The 21,959-nt window shown below is 40.3% G+C and overlaps 1 protein-coding gene across 2 annotated transcripts in view; it reads left to right on the plus strand.

The window, feature by feature from the left end:
* Positions 1 to 21,959, plus strand: part of atp13a2 (ATPase cation transporting 13A2) — a 94,754-nt gene that overhangs the window by 20,299 nt on the left and 52,496 nt on the right. For both annotated transcript variants that reach the window (XM_072244938.1, XM_072244939.1), the window contains exons 2-6: positions 6,718 to 6,788; positions 7,939 to 8,106; positions 10,830 to 10,888; positions 15,208 to 15,313; positions 20,022 to 20,101. In XM_072244938.1, the coding sequence (XP_072101039.1) occupies positions 6,718 to 6,788; positions 7,939 to 8,106; positions 10,830 to 10,888; positions 15,208 to 15,313; positions 20,022 to 20,101 (484 nt within the window). The remainder of the gene's footprint in view (positions 1 to 6,717; positions 6,789 to 7,938; positions 8,107 to 10,829; positions 10,889 to 15,207; positions 15,314 to 20,021; positions 20,102 to 21,959) is intronic.

Below are 21,959 nucleotides of genomic sequence, written 5' to 3' on the forward strand. Positions count from 1 at the left end.
GTCTCTATGAATTATTGATGGGACGAGCAATGCAACTCCCTTCTGGGGTAATTAACAGTTGCGGTGAGCCTGGGAATTACAGGGATAGAATAACCCAGTATGTGAAAGACCTTTGTAAGCATCTTCGTGTTGAAGGACTGAGCAGAACAACAGCAGCGCATTGTTGATTAGGGAGAGCCGGAGGGAAAGGAGATGGTCCTCCCACAACTGGGTGATCAAGTCATGGTGAGAGTGCTGCCTGAAAGGACAGGGTTTGCTCCCACATAGATAGGACCAAGATGGTACTTTTAACAAGGGACACTTGTGTCAGTGTGCAGACTCAGTGAGGCAGCCAGTGGAAACACTGGACGCAGGTTAAACTGTATGACTCACCCTGTTGCCCCCACAGACAGAGCAGGGGATCAAGTGTACCCAATAACTGTGCAATTACAGAGAACCTAAGAGATAAACCCTAACCGGCCACACCAGACCTGACCACAGTTGATGGAAACAGACCTACAGCAAATGCAAAGGCAGAGCTTCTGAGAGCGTGACAGAAACCCATGAATAGCATGCTAAAGTGTAATGGTAATAGTACTCTGTAATCAAGGCATAGAATAGAAAACATTGGGGAAAATAGTTGGGGAGGGATTTAAGTTAAAGCAGAGATATCAGGTTCCACAATTTCAATGGCATGGCAGACTGAGAAAGATTGCACACAGCATCTGAAGGTAAACACCCCCAAATTGAATGGGGAGTGAATGCAAATAAGCTGGGCCCTTTCAGTGGTTAGGCCAGTGATCAACTGGACAGTTTGGAAGGGGGTGCCACTGGGGAGAGGTCCTTGCGGTCATTCAAATAGAGACAACCCCAGTCCCTTCTTATACATCGATGAGAGGCCCTCTGAGTCTTGCTAGTGCTCCTGGAAAGAGAGTTTTAGCTACTAGAGAATCAGGGAGTTAAGACAAGGAATGTGTTTATGCTACAATTAGCTAGTAGGGAAAGAGCCAACAGGCATACAAATGAAGCGGCATTTCTCAACACTTCTGTTCAAATTTCTGGAACAATCTCCACTTAACATCTTGGCAGATACACTATTGAAGTTTAAGAAACTACTGGATAGGTATATGGAGAAATTTAAGGTGGGGGCTTATATGGGAGGCACGGTTTGAGGGTCGGCACAATATTGTGGGCCGAAGGGCCTGTACTGTGCTGTACTATCCTATGTTCTATGTTCTATGTAACATTTTGTAGGTTGTCATTAGGGATGGTAGGGTAGATGTAGATGCACGTAGAGCAATTGGAAAGGTTTCAAAGCAGGGCATTTCTGCTGCCCTGTTTGAGTAGATCCTCCTTAAGGTTGTCCTTTCCTGGTACAAATTTATTTTTGTCCCTGACGGCCAAGAAGAGGGCTGAACATTTTTGGGGTTAGGACATATTGGTTTCAGCTAGCAACCTTCAGATATGAATATACATTGAAGATTAAATCTAAAATGCAACTCTGAAAAATGAGTAAACAATGCTGATTTAAATTCATTATTTGGGTGTCACTAGCACGGGTACGAAGAAGGGAGGTGTGATTGGGGTGCGTAGTTCCAAGGAAACATTGTAAATATGGATTTGTTTGAATTATCCTGAATTTTTCTTTGTTCTTTAGCATATAAAATGTTGTGTAGAGTTGGGCCAAGCAGACCTTTTTCATTGGCAGGATCTCAATATGATGCCTGCTATATCTTGTTTTGTTGAATAAAGAGGCTGCTTCATAACTACCAGTACTTTTCTCTGGTGACTTTATTCACGCATCGACAGTCTGAATTAATGGAATGCTCAATGCTGAGAAGTACAAGCAGATTCTTGTCCATCATGCAATACCATCAGGGAAGCATCTGATCTGTCCAAACTTAATTCTGCAGCAGGACAATGACTTCAAATACATAGACAAGGTCATAAAGATCTGTCTCAAGCGAAAAGAAGAACAACGAGTTCTGCGACAGATAGTATGGCCCCTGCGGAGCCTTGATCTCAACATCAGAGGTTGTCTGGGATTACCTGGAGAGACAGAAGCAAACGAGAGCCAAATTCTGCAGAACAATTGTGGCAAGTTGTCCAAGATGATTGAAATAACCTACCAGCTGATCTTCTTATAAAACTGTACAACAGCGTACCCAAGAGAACTGATGCAGTTTTAAATCAAATATTGACATGATTTAATTTTTTTTACTGCTTATTGCTCTTTATATTTTTGATACTTAGAAACTTTTCATTTCATTATTTTTGAAAGCATCTTTGCTTTGCAGAATTTTTTTTGCATGTGCCCAAGACCTTTGCACAGTACTATAATCTTATCAGCATTAACTAAAGCATTAAACCATTTATGTTTTAAACTATTAGTGCATACCAGTAGGGTAAGTTGTTTATTTGAAGCATTTGGGATTGGAATGCACTTTATGTTCATTTGTAAGAGCAACTGAGCAGAAATGAGTGAGCTTCATACACATGCTTGAGAGTACATAATCTAAGCAAATGATGTGGGAGATAGGCTGGTAGAAAAACACTAAAAAACTGGAAAATTGATCAATTCATAGCAGTCCCATGGCCTTGTAATTCTAGGTGGGGCTGAATCAGTAGGTTGATGATTTCTGCCTGAGTAGTGGATCCACTGTTTGCTCTCTGTGTTTGTAGTAGTAGTATTAATAACTTTATAGAGGACTTTTCATACAGATGATGTAGTTCAAGGTGCTTTACAGTGGGATAAAAGCACAAACATGAAAGTAAAAAATGAAACCATGTTAGTTAAAAGCCAGGTTAAGTAAATAGGGTTTGAGCTGGCATTTAAAAGTGTCGAACTGAGTCTCTATCCCTTATACTTTTAGATATTAAGTTCCACAGTGTGGTTCAGAAAAGCTGACCTAATTATCTTTCGAGGGAGATTGTTTAAACTTAAGAGACCAGCAGAAGTTCTGAGAGCTTGAGCAGGATTATAAAATGAAAAATGATCCTGTGATGTACTCCAGTCCCAGACCATTAAGAGCTTTAAAAACAAGAGAATTTTAGTATGTAGGCAGAGGAAGAATAAATCAGGCATTCCCAATTTTGCAACCCCTGCTTGAAAATACAAAACCACAACAATTGTCATCAGAGTATGTTCTAAAGTCTTGTGACTTGTTTCAGCTATACTTTGAAAAATTGTTCCTTACCAGTGTATGTAGTAACTGTTTGCCAGCTTAATTATTTTAAAATTGATTTCAGAGGTCTCTTGTTAAAAGCAGTATCTCTTACTTGTAAAACTTGATGTTCTCTCTCCCCCCGCCCCCTCCCCCCCGCCATTGTTTGAGGAAAAATTATACTTATCATTTTATTGGCCTTCTCTTGATTTTTTTTTAGAAAAAACCTCTTAAAAATAAATACAGCACTGAGTGTAGAAATTTAACAAATTATTTATTTTGCTTTCCTCCAGTATTTTGATGATTAACTCAACATTTACTAACATCTTAATAACATTAAGACGCCACTATCCAGTATTTAACTCCTGCAAATGATTTTTTTGTTTGTTTTTTTGGTCAGCATGGGCATTCCCCATATCTTCTGTTATATGTTGATTTAGGCTATTTCATTTGAAGCAGATATAGGGATAGAGAAGAGCAGGAGAAATACAATATTCCTTGTAACCTTGAAACAAAATTCCAATGTGCTTCAGGAACACTCAGCCAATCCTCCAGGTTGAGCAACTATGTTGGCATTCATTATTTCTCTTTGTGCTTCTAGTTCCCTCGTTTATTTACTTTCCTTTATTCGGTTGAAACTTGTGCAATAAGTAATATAACAATGTCAGAATTGCATTTTAGGTGACACGTCTCAGTTGTCTTTTTGCATAACAAATACTTCTGCTTGTATGCAAATTTAATTTGGTTTCATTATTTGCCAGTTGGTTTATTTGAGAACCAAGAACTAAATTCTGCTGATTCTCTCCACACTTAGCCTTGGTTTGCTATTGCAGGGGTCCCCAACCTTTTTTGCACCGCGGACCGGTTTAATATTGACAATATTCTTTTGCGTCGCGTGTTTTTAAAGGGCAGGGCACCTCTACAACCCACACCTCCAACCTCATCTCATTGATTGGAACATTCTGACTCCAAGTAGCTTTTGTAGAAGGCATTACCCCAGAGGTTCACATCTTTTAACCTAGGCTGTGATTGCTTAAATGGTGTACTCAGGTTGATGAGAAGAAGTACAATTGTTTGTGTGTTATTAGTTTAGGCAGATTGTGTTTGTCTATTATTGTGACTTAGATGAAGATCAGACCACATTTTGAGTAATTAATGCAGCAAACCAGATAATTGCAAAGCATTCATGAACTTTTTTTTGCAACTGTATGTGAGCTATCTTATGTATATATTTATGTTCTTTATTCAAATTTTAAAGTGGATTTATTATCAAAGTTCATATGTTACCCATATACAATCCTGAGATTGATTATTTTGGGAGCATAAATTCCAAAAGTCATTGTATGTATATAGAATATGACTCAGAAGTTTGTCCTCCTGCAAGCAGCAATGAAACAAAGAAACACCATGGAACCTGTTTGAGAAACCATCAAACACCCAACATGCGAAAAACACCCCAAATTTGCACAAATGGTAAACAACACGCAGAATATCAACCATCAAATCAGGAGTCTAGTAGTATTCAGTTTAGTTTAGTTTAGCGCCATGCCACTATCCCACTGCAGGCCACAGTAATGCTTTGCTGAAGCGCCCCAGTCCGCATTGATCACCCTGATCAATTTGCTCAAAAACAAGCAAAAAAAAGAGTAACCAGAATCTGAAAACACATGCAATATGAACCTCAAAGTACCCCAAAATGAGTTCACATCCTCACCAATCAATCCTTCCAACATGGATCCTAAAGCTCCTGCACTTTCCTCCTCTGACGCTTGCGAGAGGGACAGGAAGACCGGTCAAATGCAGGCAGGTGGCACCGAGCACCTGCCTGACCTCTGCTGTCAACCCCGTCGACTTCAACCTTGCTCGACGACTCAATCAGAGAGAAGCAATAGAGTCGATTATGGGTTTCCAGGCCTCCAGGCCACACGCTCCTCTCTAAGCCTCACCAAGCTCTCTCAGAGACAGCCAAGCTCCAGATTGCTCATTCAGCCCAAAAGTACACCATCATAATGTAAATCACAGGTTCCGATCACATGCAGCTTAGTAGCAGAATTATACGTGAAGGATGAAGAAGTAAAATAAGTAGTTTCATTAGCTATCTCCAGGGCATCGCAATTGAACATAGAACATAGAAATCCACTGCACGTTTCAGGCCCTTCGGCCCACAAAGTTGTGCCGACCATGTAACCGACTCCATAAACTGCCTAGAGTTTCCCTAGTGCATAGCCCTCTATTTTTCTAAGCTCCGTGTACGTATCTAAGAGGCTCTTAAAAGACGCATTGTTGATTGTAAATCCAAGAAATATAATAGAATCAACGAAAGACCATAGTCAGCAGGAGAAACAGCCAAGTTGCAAAGGACAACAAATTCTGCAGTTAAAAAAGAGAAAAAATAAATAGGCAATAAATATCGAGAGCATGAGATGAGTCCTTGAAAGTGAGTCCATAGGTTGTGGGAGCAAGAGTTTTTTTTATTGTATTGATTATCTTAATTGTGTTTTTTTTGTGCTGTATCAGAGTTGGAGTAACAATTATTTTGTCCTTCTTTACATGCATACTAAAAATGACATTAAACAATCTTGAATGCTGTCTGTATGGAGAATGGTTATACTTCTACCAGACATTGTTATTTAGGATGGGAAATCTGAATGTGATTGTTTTTTGTATAAATATTTTTCCAGACATAGTGGGCGAGGTCCATTTAAGCAGGTTCCTTTAAAACTGAGATTTGTGAATATTAGAAGGCAATCACCAACATAATGCAGAAAACAAGGCATTAAGTTAAAGTGGTTTGGGAAGGTGGTCACTAGAACAAATACTTGAGGGAAACTTGGAATCTGTATTGTGGTAAAATTTATTCTTACATGTAGTCTGTGTGAACTACACCACAAAGGCCTTATTATTTTAATGTCTTCTGCAAAACATTGTGTCTCCTGTTCGTCACGTCTAAGCATGGCCTCACGATTTCAAATCACAGAAGTGTAAGCTTAGTACACATTGACTGTTCTAATCTACAAAACTCTGTCTCTGTGACAAAAGCAGACAGGGATAGCAATTGCCTGCTCCAGTCCTGTTTTCTTGCGCTGTATTGGGTATGACGTGGGTAAGGAGGGAGTTCTTTGTCACTGTGAGCTCAGCCATTCATCTGCTTGTTCCTGTGTTTTTGGTCTCTATACATCCTTTCTTTGTTTCACTGACTACAAGTGCTCATGCTGTCAAGTGTTGTAATTATGCTGTCTTGATAGTTTAATCCTGCACATTCTCCATCACTTTTTAAGGCAGTTATTCAAAACTTTGTCTTTGCCCAAAGCCATGGTGACTCTAAATACTTTTCTCATTTTATCATCTGTTTTCTTGTGTGAAGTGTTATTTTTATGGCCGTTCTACAGTTATCACACTGAAATGATCCCATACTCGGTCATGCTGAAGTAGATTGTAGAATTAAACCAATTAGCTCTGATGAAAAGTCTACAACTTGAATTTTTAACTCTGCTTGTATTTCAGTTTATCAGGATCTAGAGTATATTAGGTTTTGTACTTCAGTATACCAAAATAATTCTCTGTGCTTTCATAGATAGCAGCAAGCTGCTGAAGAACCAGTCAGATTATGGCACAGTCCAGTACACTGGGACCAATGTACCCACAGTAAGTATTATGCAGACATTAGGAAATTTTGATGACGGTCAAGTTTGGTAGAAGTTTATGAATGTTAAATAGTTAATTCTCTTCTTGAAAATATGTTCAGATGAACCTCATGTTACTGCCATTCTGGTTACAGAAATTCACCCAGAAACTCTACCCAAAAATATGAAAAATGGAATGAAATATTGAGCGACACAACTAAAATTAACAGAATCTGTTGCTGCTTTTGCCTGTGTTTGTCCATCATACCAGTCTAATGTTGACTTCAGCAATGGGTCATTATACTGGCTTAACGTGAGAGAAGGATATTCTGAGGGAACTCATCACAAAACCTGGGATTCAATGGGAAAAGGGGTTCTGTGTTACAGAAAATTGTGTTACGGATGGTTTTCTAGGAGAGTAACCACTCTGACATGGGGCTCACCTGTATCTTTTTATATTCTCTTCTTTGCCAGCTTTGGATTTAGCCAATGCTGCCTGCATGTGACTTTGGTCTGCGACATAAGGCTATTTAAAGTTGGTCCTTAATAATTACCAAGCGTTCTGTGGAGATGTACATTGGAAACTTTAGACAATTTGTTTCCTTCCTCCACCTGTTTATCCAGGGGTTCATCAGTTCTGCAGTAGACAGACCGGGTCCAGGCTGCACATCATTTCTGTCTCTAATTGGAGCACCTAAGTGAGTGAAGTAAGATTTCACGTGAAGGCTCTCAATGTGGCAGTGAACTCCAATAAGTTGGTGCATATGACCATGCAGGGACAAATATTCATTACAACCAAGTATTCTGCTGCTTTGCTTTTATCCAAGATTTATAAGCAGCAGAGTTTTAAAGAATACAGATCCAGAGTGTTCTGCTTAATTTCATCACAAACAAGAGAAAATCTGCAGATGCTGGAAATCCAAGCAATACACACAAAATGCTGGAGGAACTCAGCGGGCCAGACAGCGTCTATGGAAAAGAGTACAGTCGATGTTTCGGGCTGAGACTCTTCAGCAGGACTGCTTAATTTCATTATTGCTTTGGGTTTTAGAAATGTATTAGATTTTGGGCATGGATAATTTTGCGGTGACCTATTCAACAATGCGTGGTGCAATTATTAAAGGGATTCTCAGGTTCTTTGTGATTGTAATACTGATGTATTTTCTGTGCAGGAGGTGACTGGATACAAGGAAGTGCAATGGCGAAAAATTCTCTACTATATTCTTACTGTCCTAACAGTAGGAATACTATGGCTTATTTTTTATTGGAAACCAGTTCTGGAAGTACTTTTTAAATGCCATCCCTGTCATCTGAGTCAGTCTGATTGGGTTGTAATCAAGGTAAGAAAATACAGCCCACGCTTGGGATATAATAGCATTAATGATGCTCAATCAGTTTATAAGCTTGCAATGCAGCAGTATTAAATTAAATTCTGAATGCCGCAATGGAACAGACACTGAACTGCTGGAAGAACTCACTTGGTCAAGCAGCATCTGAGAAGGCAAAGGGATGTTCTAATGCTTTGGATTGAGGGCATGCATTAGGACTGGGAGTGTTCAGAGTTGATAGCTATTATGTAATAGTGAGAGAGAGTGTTAAGACAGAGACTGGTTGGTGATAGATGTAAGGGAAGAAAAATATAGGCAGCTAGAATGAGATGGGGGATGTGAAGCAAGGGGGGAGAAATGTATGTAGACAGGGACCACCCTGTGTTCCTTTCCTGTTCCCACCCATCTACCTGGGTTTTCTCTCCCTTTGTTCACTTTTCTATCCCTCACCCCCTCGATACCTACACTCACCACCTTCCCCTATTTGGTTTCATTTGCCCTTCATTCCCTCACTAACCTGCTTCTGCCTATTACCTGCCAACTTCTGTCTCAATACTTCCATCCCCCTTTATCTGACTCCCTCTGCCCACATTACCTGTTCTTTGGCAGTCCTCACCACCCCTATCAATCATCAATACAGAGAAAGCCTTAATTGTTCAAGAGCCCATGGTATTAAAGAAAAGAATGGTTTTACATTGGGTATACTTAAAGCAGAGGTTGGTAGGTTCTTGATTAGTAAAGGCATCCAAGACTACAAGGGAGAAGGCAGGAGAATGGGAGTTGAGAGGGAAAATAAATCAGCCATGATGGAATGGCAGATCAGACTTGATGGGTTGAATGGCCTAATTCTGCTCCTATGTCTTGTGATCTTATTGATAACTTGGTGGGAGGATAGGCTATTTTAATTTCAGAAATAGACTTTATAATATCTGGAGAAACCGCCTCTTTCACCTCAGTTGAAGAAGTTTGGTATGGACCCCCAAATCCTAAGAACTTTCTGCAGTGGCACAATTGAGAGCATCCCTGGCTGCATCACTGCCTGGTATGGGAACTGTACCTCCCTCAATCGCAGGTCTCTGCAGAGAGTGGTGCGGACAGCCCAGCGCATCTGTAGATGTGAACTTCCCACTATTCAGGACACTTACAAAGACAGGTGTGTAAAAAGGGCCCGAAGGATCATTGGAGACCCAAATCACCCCAACCAGAAACTATTCCAGCTGCTACCATCCGGGAAATGGTACCGCAGCATAAAAGCCAGGGCCAACAGGCTCTGGGTCAGCTTCTTCCACCAGGCCATCGGACTGATTAATTCACGCTGATACAATTGTATTTCTGTGTTATATTGACTGTCCTGTTGTACATACTATTTATTATAAATTACTATAAATTACACATTGCACATTTAGATGGAGACGTAATATAATGATTTTTACTCATGTATATAAAGGATGTAAGTAATAAAGTCAATTCAATTCAGTAAAAAGATACTGTTGGGAAAAGTACAAGTCGTCAAGTTTATTGTCAATTACCTATATACATGTATACCGCCAAATCAGATGACGTTTCTGTGGACCAGGATGTAAAGCACAGTAGTACATATAACACAGAAAGGAAAAAACAGTGCAACTTTTTTTCTGTCCATATTTGTTGCATATGTAGCCTACTTTTTTTTTTGAAATGGTAAGCATTACTTCATGCCACTCGTCATTGAACTCTACATAGGACTGCCCGTGGGAGTCCAGCTCCAGACCTTTCCTCAGGGTTTACTCCCAAAGCCTTCCCCATGAGTGGGTATAGCCGCAAGGCAGTGGAGGTTTGTGATCAGAGTTTTCCTCCTCCCAGATGAGCTGCCAACCACAGCTGACAAGCCCCATCTACCCAAAGCAACAGTTTTTAAGGTTCCAATAATTTGCCTCTTCCCTTTCTCCTGTTGTGTGGCGCTTGGCCAAGTGGTTAGGGTGTTGGGCTCACGATCTGAAGGTCGTGGGTTCGAGTCTCGGCTAAGGCAGCGTGTTGTGTCATTGAGCAAAGCACTTAACCACACACTGCTCCAGTCCACCCAGCTGAAAATGGGTACCAGCAAATGCTGGGGGTTAACCTCGTAATAGACTGGCCTCCCATTCGGGAGGGAGTCTCGTACTCTCAGTCGCTTCATGCCACAGAAACCGGCATAAGCACCGGGACAGACTTTAACTTTTTTTAACTTTAACCTTCTCCTGTCAGTAGAAGCAGATTCACGTGTAGCTAAGCCACACGTGGAAGTCAGTTGCTGGACTTGGTTGTCAGAAGCTATTTGAGATGTATGCCATTAGGAGCATTTAGTGTGTAATGGGAGCTTATCTCCACTATCACCCCTGGCTACAACAACCTTAAGGAATCAACGTGTTCTGTGACATCAGATATAATAATAAACATTGAACTAACTTTGGCATGAGTAATTTTACTATAATCACATAATTGAATGTAATTTTGCTTGTCTGGGGAAATGATACAATTTCAGGATGCAATTCGTATTGCTGAGTGGACTTCTAGAATTGAATAATATACAACTTCTGATGGAATTTTTTATTTTATCCAAATTTTTTTCTTTTAAATGTTTGAGGATTATATACTTTATGGTCCTGTAAAATATTTTCAAAATTTCTTTGCTTTAGTTATTAATTATAAATAAATTTTACCAAAGATGTTATAAGGATCAAATAAAAGACACTAATATTTTGGTTGTTTTCTTGCAGGATTCATTTAACCAGCAGTTCATAGCTAGAGTCTACACGGAGGAGGTTGAAGATGACTGGTTAGTTGCTTTATATTAGAATTGCTATGTTTCTACTATGTCTGTGCCATAGGGGGCCGAGGAATTGCCATGGATAGTTTCAGCTTTAATTTGATGTTCAGTGGATCATTGAATTGATTACAAATGTTTGCTTCCTTCTGAACTCAAGTCAGGATAACATTAGAAGTACTACAATTCATATCAGTGCTTTTGGCTGCAATGAGGAACTGTTAGTCAGTATTCTTGAGTGTTATTACTTGTCCTTGTTGGAAAGCATGGACTGTAGGAAGGATGAAAGTGCCTATGATTTGAAGTTTTCCACAGTAAAATAATTTGATTGCAACTTAGAGTGCCTTTAAAAATATTCCCCCCCCCCCCCGAGTTTTTCATGTTTTATTGTTTTACAACACTGAATCACAGTGGATTTAATTTGGCTTTTTTTGACACTGTTCAACAGAAACGTGTCAAAGTGAAAACAGATCTCTACAAAGTGATCTAAATTAATTACAAATATAAAATACAAAATAATTGATTGCGTATGTATTCACACCCTATAATATGACACAGCAAATCATCACTGGTGCAGCCAATTGGTTTTAGAAGTCACATAATTAAATGAAGATCATTGTGTGCAGTCAAGGTGTTTCAATTGATTCTAGTAAAAATACACCTGCATCTGGAAGGTTCAACTGGTGGTGAGTCAGTATCCTGGCAAAAACTACAACATGAAGACAAAAGAACACTCCAAGCAACTCTGTGAAAAGATTTTTGTAAAGCACAAGTGAGGAGATGGATAAAAGAAAACTTTCAAGCCACTGAATATCCCTTGGAGTACAGTTAAGTCAGTCATCAAGAAATGGAAAGAATTTGGCACAGCTGGAAATCTGCCTAGGGCAGGCCATCCTCAAAGGCTGAGTGACCATGCAAGAAGGGAACTAGTGAGGGAGGCCACCAAGAAACCTATGACAACTCTGGAGGAGTTCCAAGCTTCAGTGGCTGAGATAGGAGAGACTGCACATACAACACCTGTTGCCCGGGTATGTCACCAGTCACAGCTTTATGGGAGAGTGGCAAAGAGAAAGCCACTGTTGAAAAAAATCTCACAAGGAATCTTGGCTAGAATTTGCCAGAAGGCATGTGGGAGACTCTATGTCAGCTAGAAGAAGGTACCATTGTCCCATTAAACCAAAATTGAGCTTGTTGGCTGTCAATAGACTTAAATGCTATGTTTGGTGTAAGCTGAATTATCGAAAACACACCATCCCTACCGTGAAGCATGGTGGTGGCTGCATTGTGCTGTGGGGATGCTTCACTGCAGCAGGCACTGGAAGGCTTGTGAAAGTAGAGGGTAAAACAAATGCAGTAAAATACAGGGAAAACCTGATGCAGTCTGCAAGAGAACTGTAACTTGGGAGAAGATTTGTTTTCCAGCAAGACAATGACCCCAAGCATAAAGCTAAAGCTACACAGGAATGGCTTAAAAATATCAAAGTTAATGTCCTGGAGTGACCAAGTCAGTGACCAGATCTCAATCCAATTGAGAATTTGTGGTTGTACTTCAAAAAAGCTGTTCATTCACGATCCCGTGCAATCTGACAAAACTTGAACAGCTTTGTATAGAAGAATGGGGAAAAATTGCAGTGCCCAGATTGTACAAAGCCGATAGAAACCTATCCACACAGACATGAGGCTGTAGATTAGATTAGATTAGATTATGAGGACACGCAGTCCTCTTTTATTGTCATTTAGTAATGCATGTATTAAGAAATGATACAATGTTCCTCCAGTGTGATATCACAGAAACACAAGATGGACCAAGACTGAAAAACTGACAAAAACCACATAATTATAACATATAGTTACAACAGTGCAAAGCAATACCGTAATTTGATAAAGAACCGACCATGGGCACAGTTTAAAAAAAAGTCTCTCAAAAACCCCATCATCTCACGCAGATGGTAGAAGGAAGAAAGCTCTCCCTGCCATGAACCTCCAGCGCCGCAAACTTGCCAATGCAGCACCCTGGAAGCACCTGACCACAGCCGACTCTTGAGTCCGTCCAAAAACTTCGAGCCTCCGACCAGCCCTCCGACACTGAGCACCGAGCACCATCTCTGCCGAGCGCTTCGACCCCGACCCCGGCCGCCAAACAATAGGCAAAGCCAAGGATTTGGGGCCTTCCCCTCCGGAGATTCTCGATCGCACAGTAGCAGCGGCAGCGAAGCGGGCATTTCAGAAGTTTCTCCAGATGTTCCTCCATGCTTCTCACATCTGTCTCCATCAAATCAGGATTGTGCACGGCATCCTACTTGACAAGTACAGATATCATTCACCGGAGAGACCACGCGCGCTGCGTCGCGCCATCATCTTCTCCTCCCCTGTCAAAGGTGCATTTACTAAATACTGACTTCAAGAGGGTGATTAATTATTGGTACCTACGTGGACCACAACCTCTGGCTGTTCACCTTCCCACTTAAGAATGCTGAGGACTCAATCCGAGATATCCCTGACTCTGGCACCTGGAAGGCAACATACCGTCTGGGAATGTCGTTCTCTCCCACAGAACCTCCCGTGCGTTTCTCTAATTAATGAGCCCCCTATCATCACAACATGCCTTTTCTTCCCCCTTCCCTCCCGAGTCACAGAGCCCGACAGTGCCAGAGACTCGACCACCGTGACTTTCCTCTGTTAGGTCAACTCCCCACTCCCCCCAACAGTATTTAAAGTGGTATTCCTGTTGGTGAGGGGGATGGCCACAGGGGTACTCTGTATTGGCAGTGGGTCCTTAACCCCTTTCTCCTTGTTGACTGTCACCCAGTTTCCTGTGTCCTGCACTTTGTGTGTAACTACCTCTCCATATGTCCTATCTATCACCCCCTCAGCCTCCCAAATGTTCTGGAGTTCATCCAGTTCCAGTTCCAGCTCCAGCTCTCTAGTGTGGATTTGTACATCATGTGAGAGGAACGTTCCACTATTCTCCCCGGCATTCCTAACTGAGCAGATATAAAGAAAGGAAGGGGAAAAAACTTAGTGCTTTTCTTTCCTTTGCTTTCTCTGACTCAAGCCTCTCTTTGTGGAGGCCTCAAGGTCACCACTCTGACTGTCCACTCAGACAACAGCCTTTGTGCTTGCCCCTGCCTTCCTTTAATTTGCTCTTGCTGATCAATCCCAAGCACCGATTGTCATTGGCCAAAGCTCCTTATTGCTGTAGCATCCCACTGCTGCCTTTTCTACTCAGGCAGAGGACCTGAGTGAATTCCTCTCACAAAACTTCCAATGTCTGGATTGGTCACTGGTCAGAACTCTTTTTGATTTTTGTGCAGTACTGTATTTGTCAACGTGGAGGAAAAAGGGAGCTTGTAAATATGCAGGGAGCAGAGGATGTTGGGAATGGTGAGAGTAGAACGCTGCCGGAGAGATATGAGATAGGTGGCAGAGGAGGAGTGTCAGGGGCAGAAGGTGGCATGGGTGCAGACGCACCCAGCCCTGAGGCACCAGGCAAGGTCATGGTTTATTAATCATTACAGAATGTCTCTCTGGTGCTTCATGATCCCTTCTCTCTCCCCTTTCCCTTCCCTTCCCCTTTTCCCAGTCATCATTCCCTTCTCCCCAACCATGAGACCCATACCAGAATCTGGTTTATCATCACTCACATATGTCATGATGTTTCTTGCAGTAGCAGCAGTGCATAAAGTTACTACAGTGTACTGTACAAAAGTCTTAGGCTACCCAAGCCTTCAGCACAGTACCGTAAATCATATTGGAAAAGTCGGTGTGTGATTTATGAGTCAGTCATATTTAGAATTGCATATTAACTACGCATTAATGTGCTGAGCCAAATTCTATCCTTTCATTACTTTGCTTTTCACTAAGACACTGGTTCAATTCAGTAGAAGTACTACCCAGCATGTATGCAGAGTTAAGTGTAATTCTCCCCACTTCACTCTGGTTGTGATATACTGACTTGGAACTACTTTGACTGTGCCTTCTGCCATTAGTTTGGAGAGTCTTCAGAAGTGTACTTTGTGAATCTTAATCAGGTGGCTTTCAGGAGTTAATTTGTGAAAATTGTTGGTATTGCACAACAATTATTCCTCTGATAAATTCCACTGATGAATTCAAAGGAAATATTGCTAGTCCACTTCCACTCTTATTATTATTAGACATACACTATAAATTCATGGGTTGCAGGATTTGAATTCTACTGCAGAAATCTGTGTTCCAGCTGCCAGTGTCAATGTCTATGGCACTAAACACTTGTCAAGTTCAGGTTAAATTAGTTTTTTGGACATGTACCACATTACTCTCATACTTTGGTTTCCTGTGCCTCTATTTTGTAGTTTTCCACAATCAGCTGAAGCTAGTGAAGATGATAATCAAATTACTATGGCCATAGGATTTGAAGATGATTGGAAAGAGACAGTTCAACTACACAAGCAGGAGGAGGTAAGAGATCATTTACTGTGTTTTGTTACTATCCATATAGTCAAATGTGCATTTGCCAATTAACAGTACTGTTCCCAGTAAACTTTGGTTCTAACTAATGTAACCCTTAGGCTCGGCCAGCGCTTGTTCATCTAGGGGAAAACAACTTCTAGCCCCGCCAAACTGAGAGATCTCATTTGTGTGAATGCTGCATGATGTGTTGCCCAGTTACAAATCCGCACTGCAAAGCATCAAACAGTACACAATATGCGATTAAATGATTGATCTTTATAATTCTTAATTTGACTATATGGTTAGTAAAGAAACAAAAAAAAAAGAAGAGGGCCCATTCTCATGAAACAGTCTATTGTGCATCCTTGGAGCTCACTGTTTGTTCATTTGTTACCATTGACCTCCAAGTGTAGCCGGCCCTCAGACCCTTGCTCCTCAGTCCACTCCATCCAGTGGTCTTCCGACTCTCTCCATCACTCCCCGGCGAAAAACCCGACTCCCAGACACACAAGAAAGAACAACATTTCTCCCATTGGCTAACCCCTGCATTCCAAAGCCCCGTTATCTCTAGTCATAACCCAAACATTACAGATACAGAGAAATCATTACCTTAGCAGTGGAACATTACATAGAAGCTATTACATTAGCCTTAGCAGTGAAACCTTACAGCGTGTTACACTAATAGATGGCCTGTAATTCAGCATTCAGAGAAGATGAGAAATAGGGAAAAAAAAAATTACATCTGATAAAGGGAAGTTAGGACATGAGGGTATACTGGAGAGAAACAAAAATGGATGGTAAGAGCTTCTGTGGAGGTGCATAAAAAGAAAAAGACGACAACGGAAAATACAGCTCTCTTACAGACAGTAATAGGTTAAAGTTTTTAAATAAAGGGAAATGGCAGAACAATTGAAAAAATACTTTGCATCCATTTCCATGGAAGAGACTAAAAACTAGCATTAATACTAGAAAACCAAGTGTCTAGAGAACTAACAATAAAGATTTGAATGAAATTCTCAAAAAAAACTTGTGAAGTTATTGACACCAAAGGTGATAGCTCCAAAGGACCAAATGATCTACATCTCAAGACTTTGAAAGAGGTAACTGTCAAGATAGTGGAGGTATTGTATTTCATCTTTCAAAATTTTGAGGTTGTTCCTATAAGTAGTGAATGGCATTCCACTATTAAAGGAAAATAAAATGGAACTATCCGATCTGTTAACCTCATATCAGTAGTTGGGAAAAGATCTCATAACAGAACACTTAAGTATTGGAGTTATTAGAGGGAAATCATGTTTGATTCTGTTGGAGTTCCTTGAATCACTGTGGAACAGATAAGGAGAATTCAGTAGATGTGGTGCATTTAGATTTTTGGGAAGTTCTTGATCAGATCTACATAGGAAGTTAGTTATATTAGGAGTTGTATATTAGCATAGATTGAGAATCAGTAGAGTGAAGACTGTAAGTAAATGGGATTCTCTCAGATGGGCAGATTGACTCATGGAGTACTGCTGGTTTCAGAGCTTCAGTCCTAGCTATTCACATTGAATGTTAGGTCTAGGCAACCATTTGTCAAAATACGTACAAGTTTGTTGGATGGCATTGTGAGAAGAAAGGGAGACCGCAAAAGACTTGAGAGAATATAAAAAGCTGAATGACTTGATAAGAACATAGCAGATAGAATAGAAATTTAGGACACTTGTACAATATATAAAAGGCGAGATTTTTTTTTAATGTTGATAAGTTGGGAAATGTTGACATTCAAAGGGACCTGTATGTCTTTGCACACAAGTGACTGAAAATTAACAATTTTAAAGACAAATGGCATATTGAACTTAGTTCCATGAGGCTTTGAGGAAAGATAGTTTGCTGTAGTTATAAATGACATAGTGAGACTGCACCATGAATACCGAACAGTTTTAGTGTCATTACTTAAACAAAAATTACTTACACACCATAAAAGGCTTCTGCTTAAGATTCATTAGACTGCTTTTTGGGCAGGCAGCTTAGCAGAGGTCGACTCCACAAATGAGAGGTGATATCATTGAATTCACAGACTTGATACAAGGGCTTGATAGTGTACGTGCTGAGAGGATTGTTCTCCTGCCTGAACAGTCTAGAATCACGAATAAGGTCGAATTTCTGCCATCAGTGGGCAGTGCATCTTTGGTCTATTGAGGCTTAGCCACTGAGTTGTATTAAGCAGATTAATAAATTTCTGGACATTAAGGGATAAAGGAATGGTAAAGGAAGTCTGTCAACTGGGCTGGAAGAGCCAGATGGTCTACTTGTATCTCCCAATGTTATGGTTTTGACATTGCAGGTGATTTTATTCCCTGATTTTTTAATTCTGAGCATATGATCATTGAAACCAAAGCTAGCTTTTGTTGCTCAGATCTAGCTCTCTCTGAGATGACGATGGTAGTGATGTCAAGAGTGCAGGATTCTGACCCAGCAGTGAGCAAGGAACAGCAAACGATGTCCAATTAATCTTAGAGGATTTAAAAGTGTAGTGATGTTAACAAACAAGAGAAAATCTGCAGATGCTGCAAATCCGAGCAACACACACAAAATGCTGGAAGAACTCAGCAGGCCAGGAAGCGTCTATGGAAAAGAGTGCATTTCTGACCATCTTTGCAGGTGGTGGAATTTGTGGTTTTGATGGTTACTGTTGTAAAAATCCTGTTGAGTTGTTGTGTTGCACTGTGTTGATGGTACACCCTATTGCTATGGTACACTGGTGGTGCAGAGTAAATGTTTAAAGACTTGCATGGTCTGTTATTCAAGACCGCTGATGTGTTCTGAATGGTGAATGTTGCAGGGCATTATATTCATCCAGGAAGGTGGAAAGCATCTTCTACCCTAGATTTGTGCTTTGTGAAGACTGTGGGGAATTGAGGTGATCATTCTTTACAGAATGCTCAGCTTCTGACCAGCTTTTGTTGCTAAAGTATTAATATGAGTAATTTGGTCAGTGATTATACCAAGATCATTGCCGTTTGGGAATTCAACATCAGCATATTGTTGAATGGAATGCCCTCAGCTATAAATATCACTTTACCTTCAGTGGAAGTGGTTAGCATTGCCAATAAATGCCTATATTGGAATAATTACAGTCGTCTATGAAACATCATCAATGCTTCCAACTATGAGGTTCCCAGTTAACAGAACCAACTTGTGATTTCATTCTTTTTGTGCAGCAAGTAACCTACAATTTGGTTGACTGGATGGATGGGTAATTTCTGTCACCCTTTCCATCTGTGGAAGAGCCTGCAATTCCTCTACTGGCTAACTCACCATCTAAGAACCCACATGGTGGAAGCCTCAATCCCAAAAGGTTGCCTAAAAAGCAGATACCGTAATATGTATATATTACATACAAATATTAGGACTGACAATTATCACAGCAGAAGTGTATACTTAATACAAAGAAAAATGAACATCAATGCGATATCTGTGCACATTATTGGCAAAATACAACTCACTACTTATCCTCTATGCTGGATTCAGCAGTCAGTACTCTGATTCCTGACTATATTCAATGATTCTATAGGTCCCAGGGACTGAGTTTGTAGAAAATTGTTTTAACTAATGCTTGGAGTTCAACTGAGGGTCTGAGTTGTAGAGTGAGAGGCAGTCAACTTCAGACCGTTTTATCTGTGCTTTTCATTACTCTTCTCTGGCACTTTTGTTCTTTTTCTGAACTCCTACTGTAGCTGATGCAAAGAAAACACTATTGTTTTAAATTTGAAGCCAAATAGATTTAAACAATAGCAAATACCAACATTGTCTGCAATGGGCATATCCTCATAATGAATGAACTTGAAGAGTTTTACCTGGACTCTCAGCTCTGGAAGCCAATATAATTATTTTCCCATTTCCCATTCATTGTTAATAAACTGCTGAATTAGAGCCATTCTCTAACTTGATTACAATTACTATTCAGTCTACCTAAGGAGTGGAAACTTAGTAGGAAGTACTCCAGGCCCCTTAATAATGAACCACAGGATTGTCAGTGGTGATGCAAAATTGATTGGGTGTGTGCAGGAATCCAGAACTGAAGGTATGTAGACATCCGATGATATAGGATTAGAAGTTAAGTGGGTAGCTGGTAGATGCAACCCTGTTGACTGAATTGAACAAGATAACAATTTCAAAATTGCATCATTATATTTTATTAAGCCCAAATGTATTCAATTGGAATACTCAAGAATATTGGTATTCTATTTGTTGTTTTAAACATCTGAATTAAAACCACGTTAACTTTGAAAAAAAAACACTGAACAGCTCTACAAGCGTTCGAAGTATAAGGTATATTTTTAAAAGGGGGGCCAAACTTGTCCATTCTGCCTCCTTTCTTAACTAAATCTGATTTAAAAAAGTTTGAAGGGAGCAGACATGATTACAATTCATGTGAATTAGAAAGATTTAAGGTTGAGGTAGTTTTGAACTTTGATACACCTAGGGAGAGGAATCGTATTTTCTCAGCCACTTTTTTTTTGGATGCATTTCAAAATTGAATTTTGTTGATCCCAATAAACAGCTGTTGTGGAAGGTAAAACAACAATGGGCATCCTTTCCCGTTCATTGCCAACACTCACTCAGATCCCAGTAAGTAGCCTCATCTTGGATAGCATGGTACTGTTGTGATCCAGGTTGCTTATAGCTTGAGGCAATGTCATGTTCTAATCTACACAAATTATGTTTTCCTTAAAAGAAAAGTGTGATTCGATACTACACATTTGAGGGTTTACGTTACATTTGGATCGATAAAAAGGGAAGATTCTGCAAGCTCAGGTGAGTGAACTTGTGTAGGAACACCAGGCGTTCCTCAATCTATTTATTTAGAGATACAGTGTGGAACAGGCTGTTCTGGTCCGTTGAGCTGCTCTGCCCCTGAACCCACTGATTTAACCCTAACCTAATCACAGGACAACTTACACTGACCAGTTAGCCTACTAACCTTGGAATGTGGGATGAACTGGTGCGCCCAGAGGAAACCAACTTGCTCACTGAAAAGATGTACAACCTTCTTACAGAGGGCCCTGGAACTGAACTCTTAACTGTGATGCCCCAGCTACAATAGCGTCACACTGACCGCTACACTACTGTTATTTAAAAAGCATTGGACTGAGTGATAACAGATCTGTCAGACTAATATCATGCTGTGGATAAAAAAAAATCTTTGCAAAGACTCTTGTGAAACAATATAAATCATTTTGAAAGATGGTCAGTGTTGTCATGGTCAGAGAAGGTTGTGTCAGGTTAAGAAATGAATTCACTGAGAGAAAATTCAAAGTAAGTTTATCAAAGTGCATATACTATATGTCACCATATGCAATCCTGAGATTCATTTTCTTGCCAGCATAGTCAATAAATCCATAATAGAGTAATTACCGTAATAGAATCAATGAAAAATCACACTAACGGACGTTCAGCCAGTGTGCAAAAGACAATAAGTTTGCAAATAAAAAAAGAAATAATAATAACAAGTAAATAAACAATAAATATCGAGAACGTGAGATGAAGAGCGAGTCCATAGTTTATGGGAACATTTCAAGGATAGGGCAAGTAAAATTGAGTGAAGTTATCCTCTTTGGTGCAAGAATCTGATGGTTGAGGGGTTATAACTGTTCCTGACCTTGATGGTGTGAGTCTTGAGGATCTTGTACCACTTTCCTGATGGTAGCAGGGAGAAGAGAGCATATCCTGGGTGATGGGGGTCCTTGATGATGGATGCTGTTTTCCTGCAATAGTGTTTCGTGTAGATGTGATCAGTGGTGGAGAGGGCTTTATCTATGCCATATCCGCTACTTTTTTTGTTGGATTTTCTGTTCAAACACATTGGTGCTTCTATACCAAGCTGTGATGCAGCCAGTCAATTTTCTGTCCGCTGCATATCTACAGAAGTTTGTCAGTGTTTTAGAATCTTTGCGAACTCTTAAGGAAGTAGAGATGCTGCCGTGCTTTCTTCATAATTGCACTTATGTGTTGGGCCCAGGACAGGTCCTCTGAAATAATAACACTGAAGAATTTAAATTTGCTAACCCCTCTGTTCTTCCAATGAGTTCATGGACCTTCTGGTTTCCTCCTGAAGTCAATAATCAGCTTCTTGGTCTTGCTGACATTGAGTAAGAATTTGTTATGGCATTCTCTCTCCTATATGCTAATATTGTCACCATCTTTAATTCAGCCTCTGACAGTGGGGTCGTCACCACTGGCATTGAAGATGGCATTGGAATTGTGCTTAGCCCCACAATCATAAGTGTAAAGTGATTAGAGTGGGGACTAAGCACACAACCTTGTTGTTCACCTGTGCTAATGAAGATCATGGAGGAGATGTTGCTAATTCGAACTGAGTTGGACTGCAAGTGAGGAAGTTGAGGTTCTAATTGCACAAGGGTATTGAGACCAAGGTTTTGAAGCTTAATGATTAGTTTTGAGGGGATGATGGCATTGAATGCCAAGCCTTGTTGATAATGAGCATCTTGATGTATGCACCTTTATTGTCCGGCTGTTCCAGGGTTGAGTGAAAAGTCAATGAGAAGTCCGAACGTACCACATTTGACAAGTATTGAATCTCTGGACTTTATAAAATTATGCATGTTAAATTGCTTGAACAATTAAAATTCAAATTTGCTTCAGCAGCAGGAAG

Source organism: Mobula birostris, chromosome 27, assembly GCF_030028105.1.
Source record: "Mobula birostris isolate sMobBir1 chromosome 27, sMobBir1.hap1, whole genome shotgun sequence".
Classification (NCBI taxonomy): Eukaryota; Metazoa; Chordata; class Chondrichthyes; order Myliobatiformes; family Myliobatidae; genus Mobula; species Mobula birostris.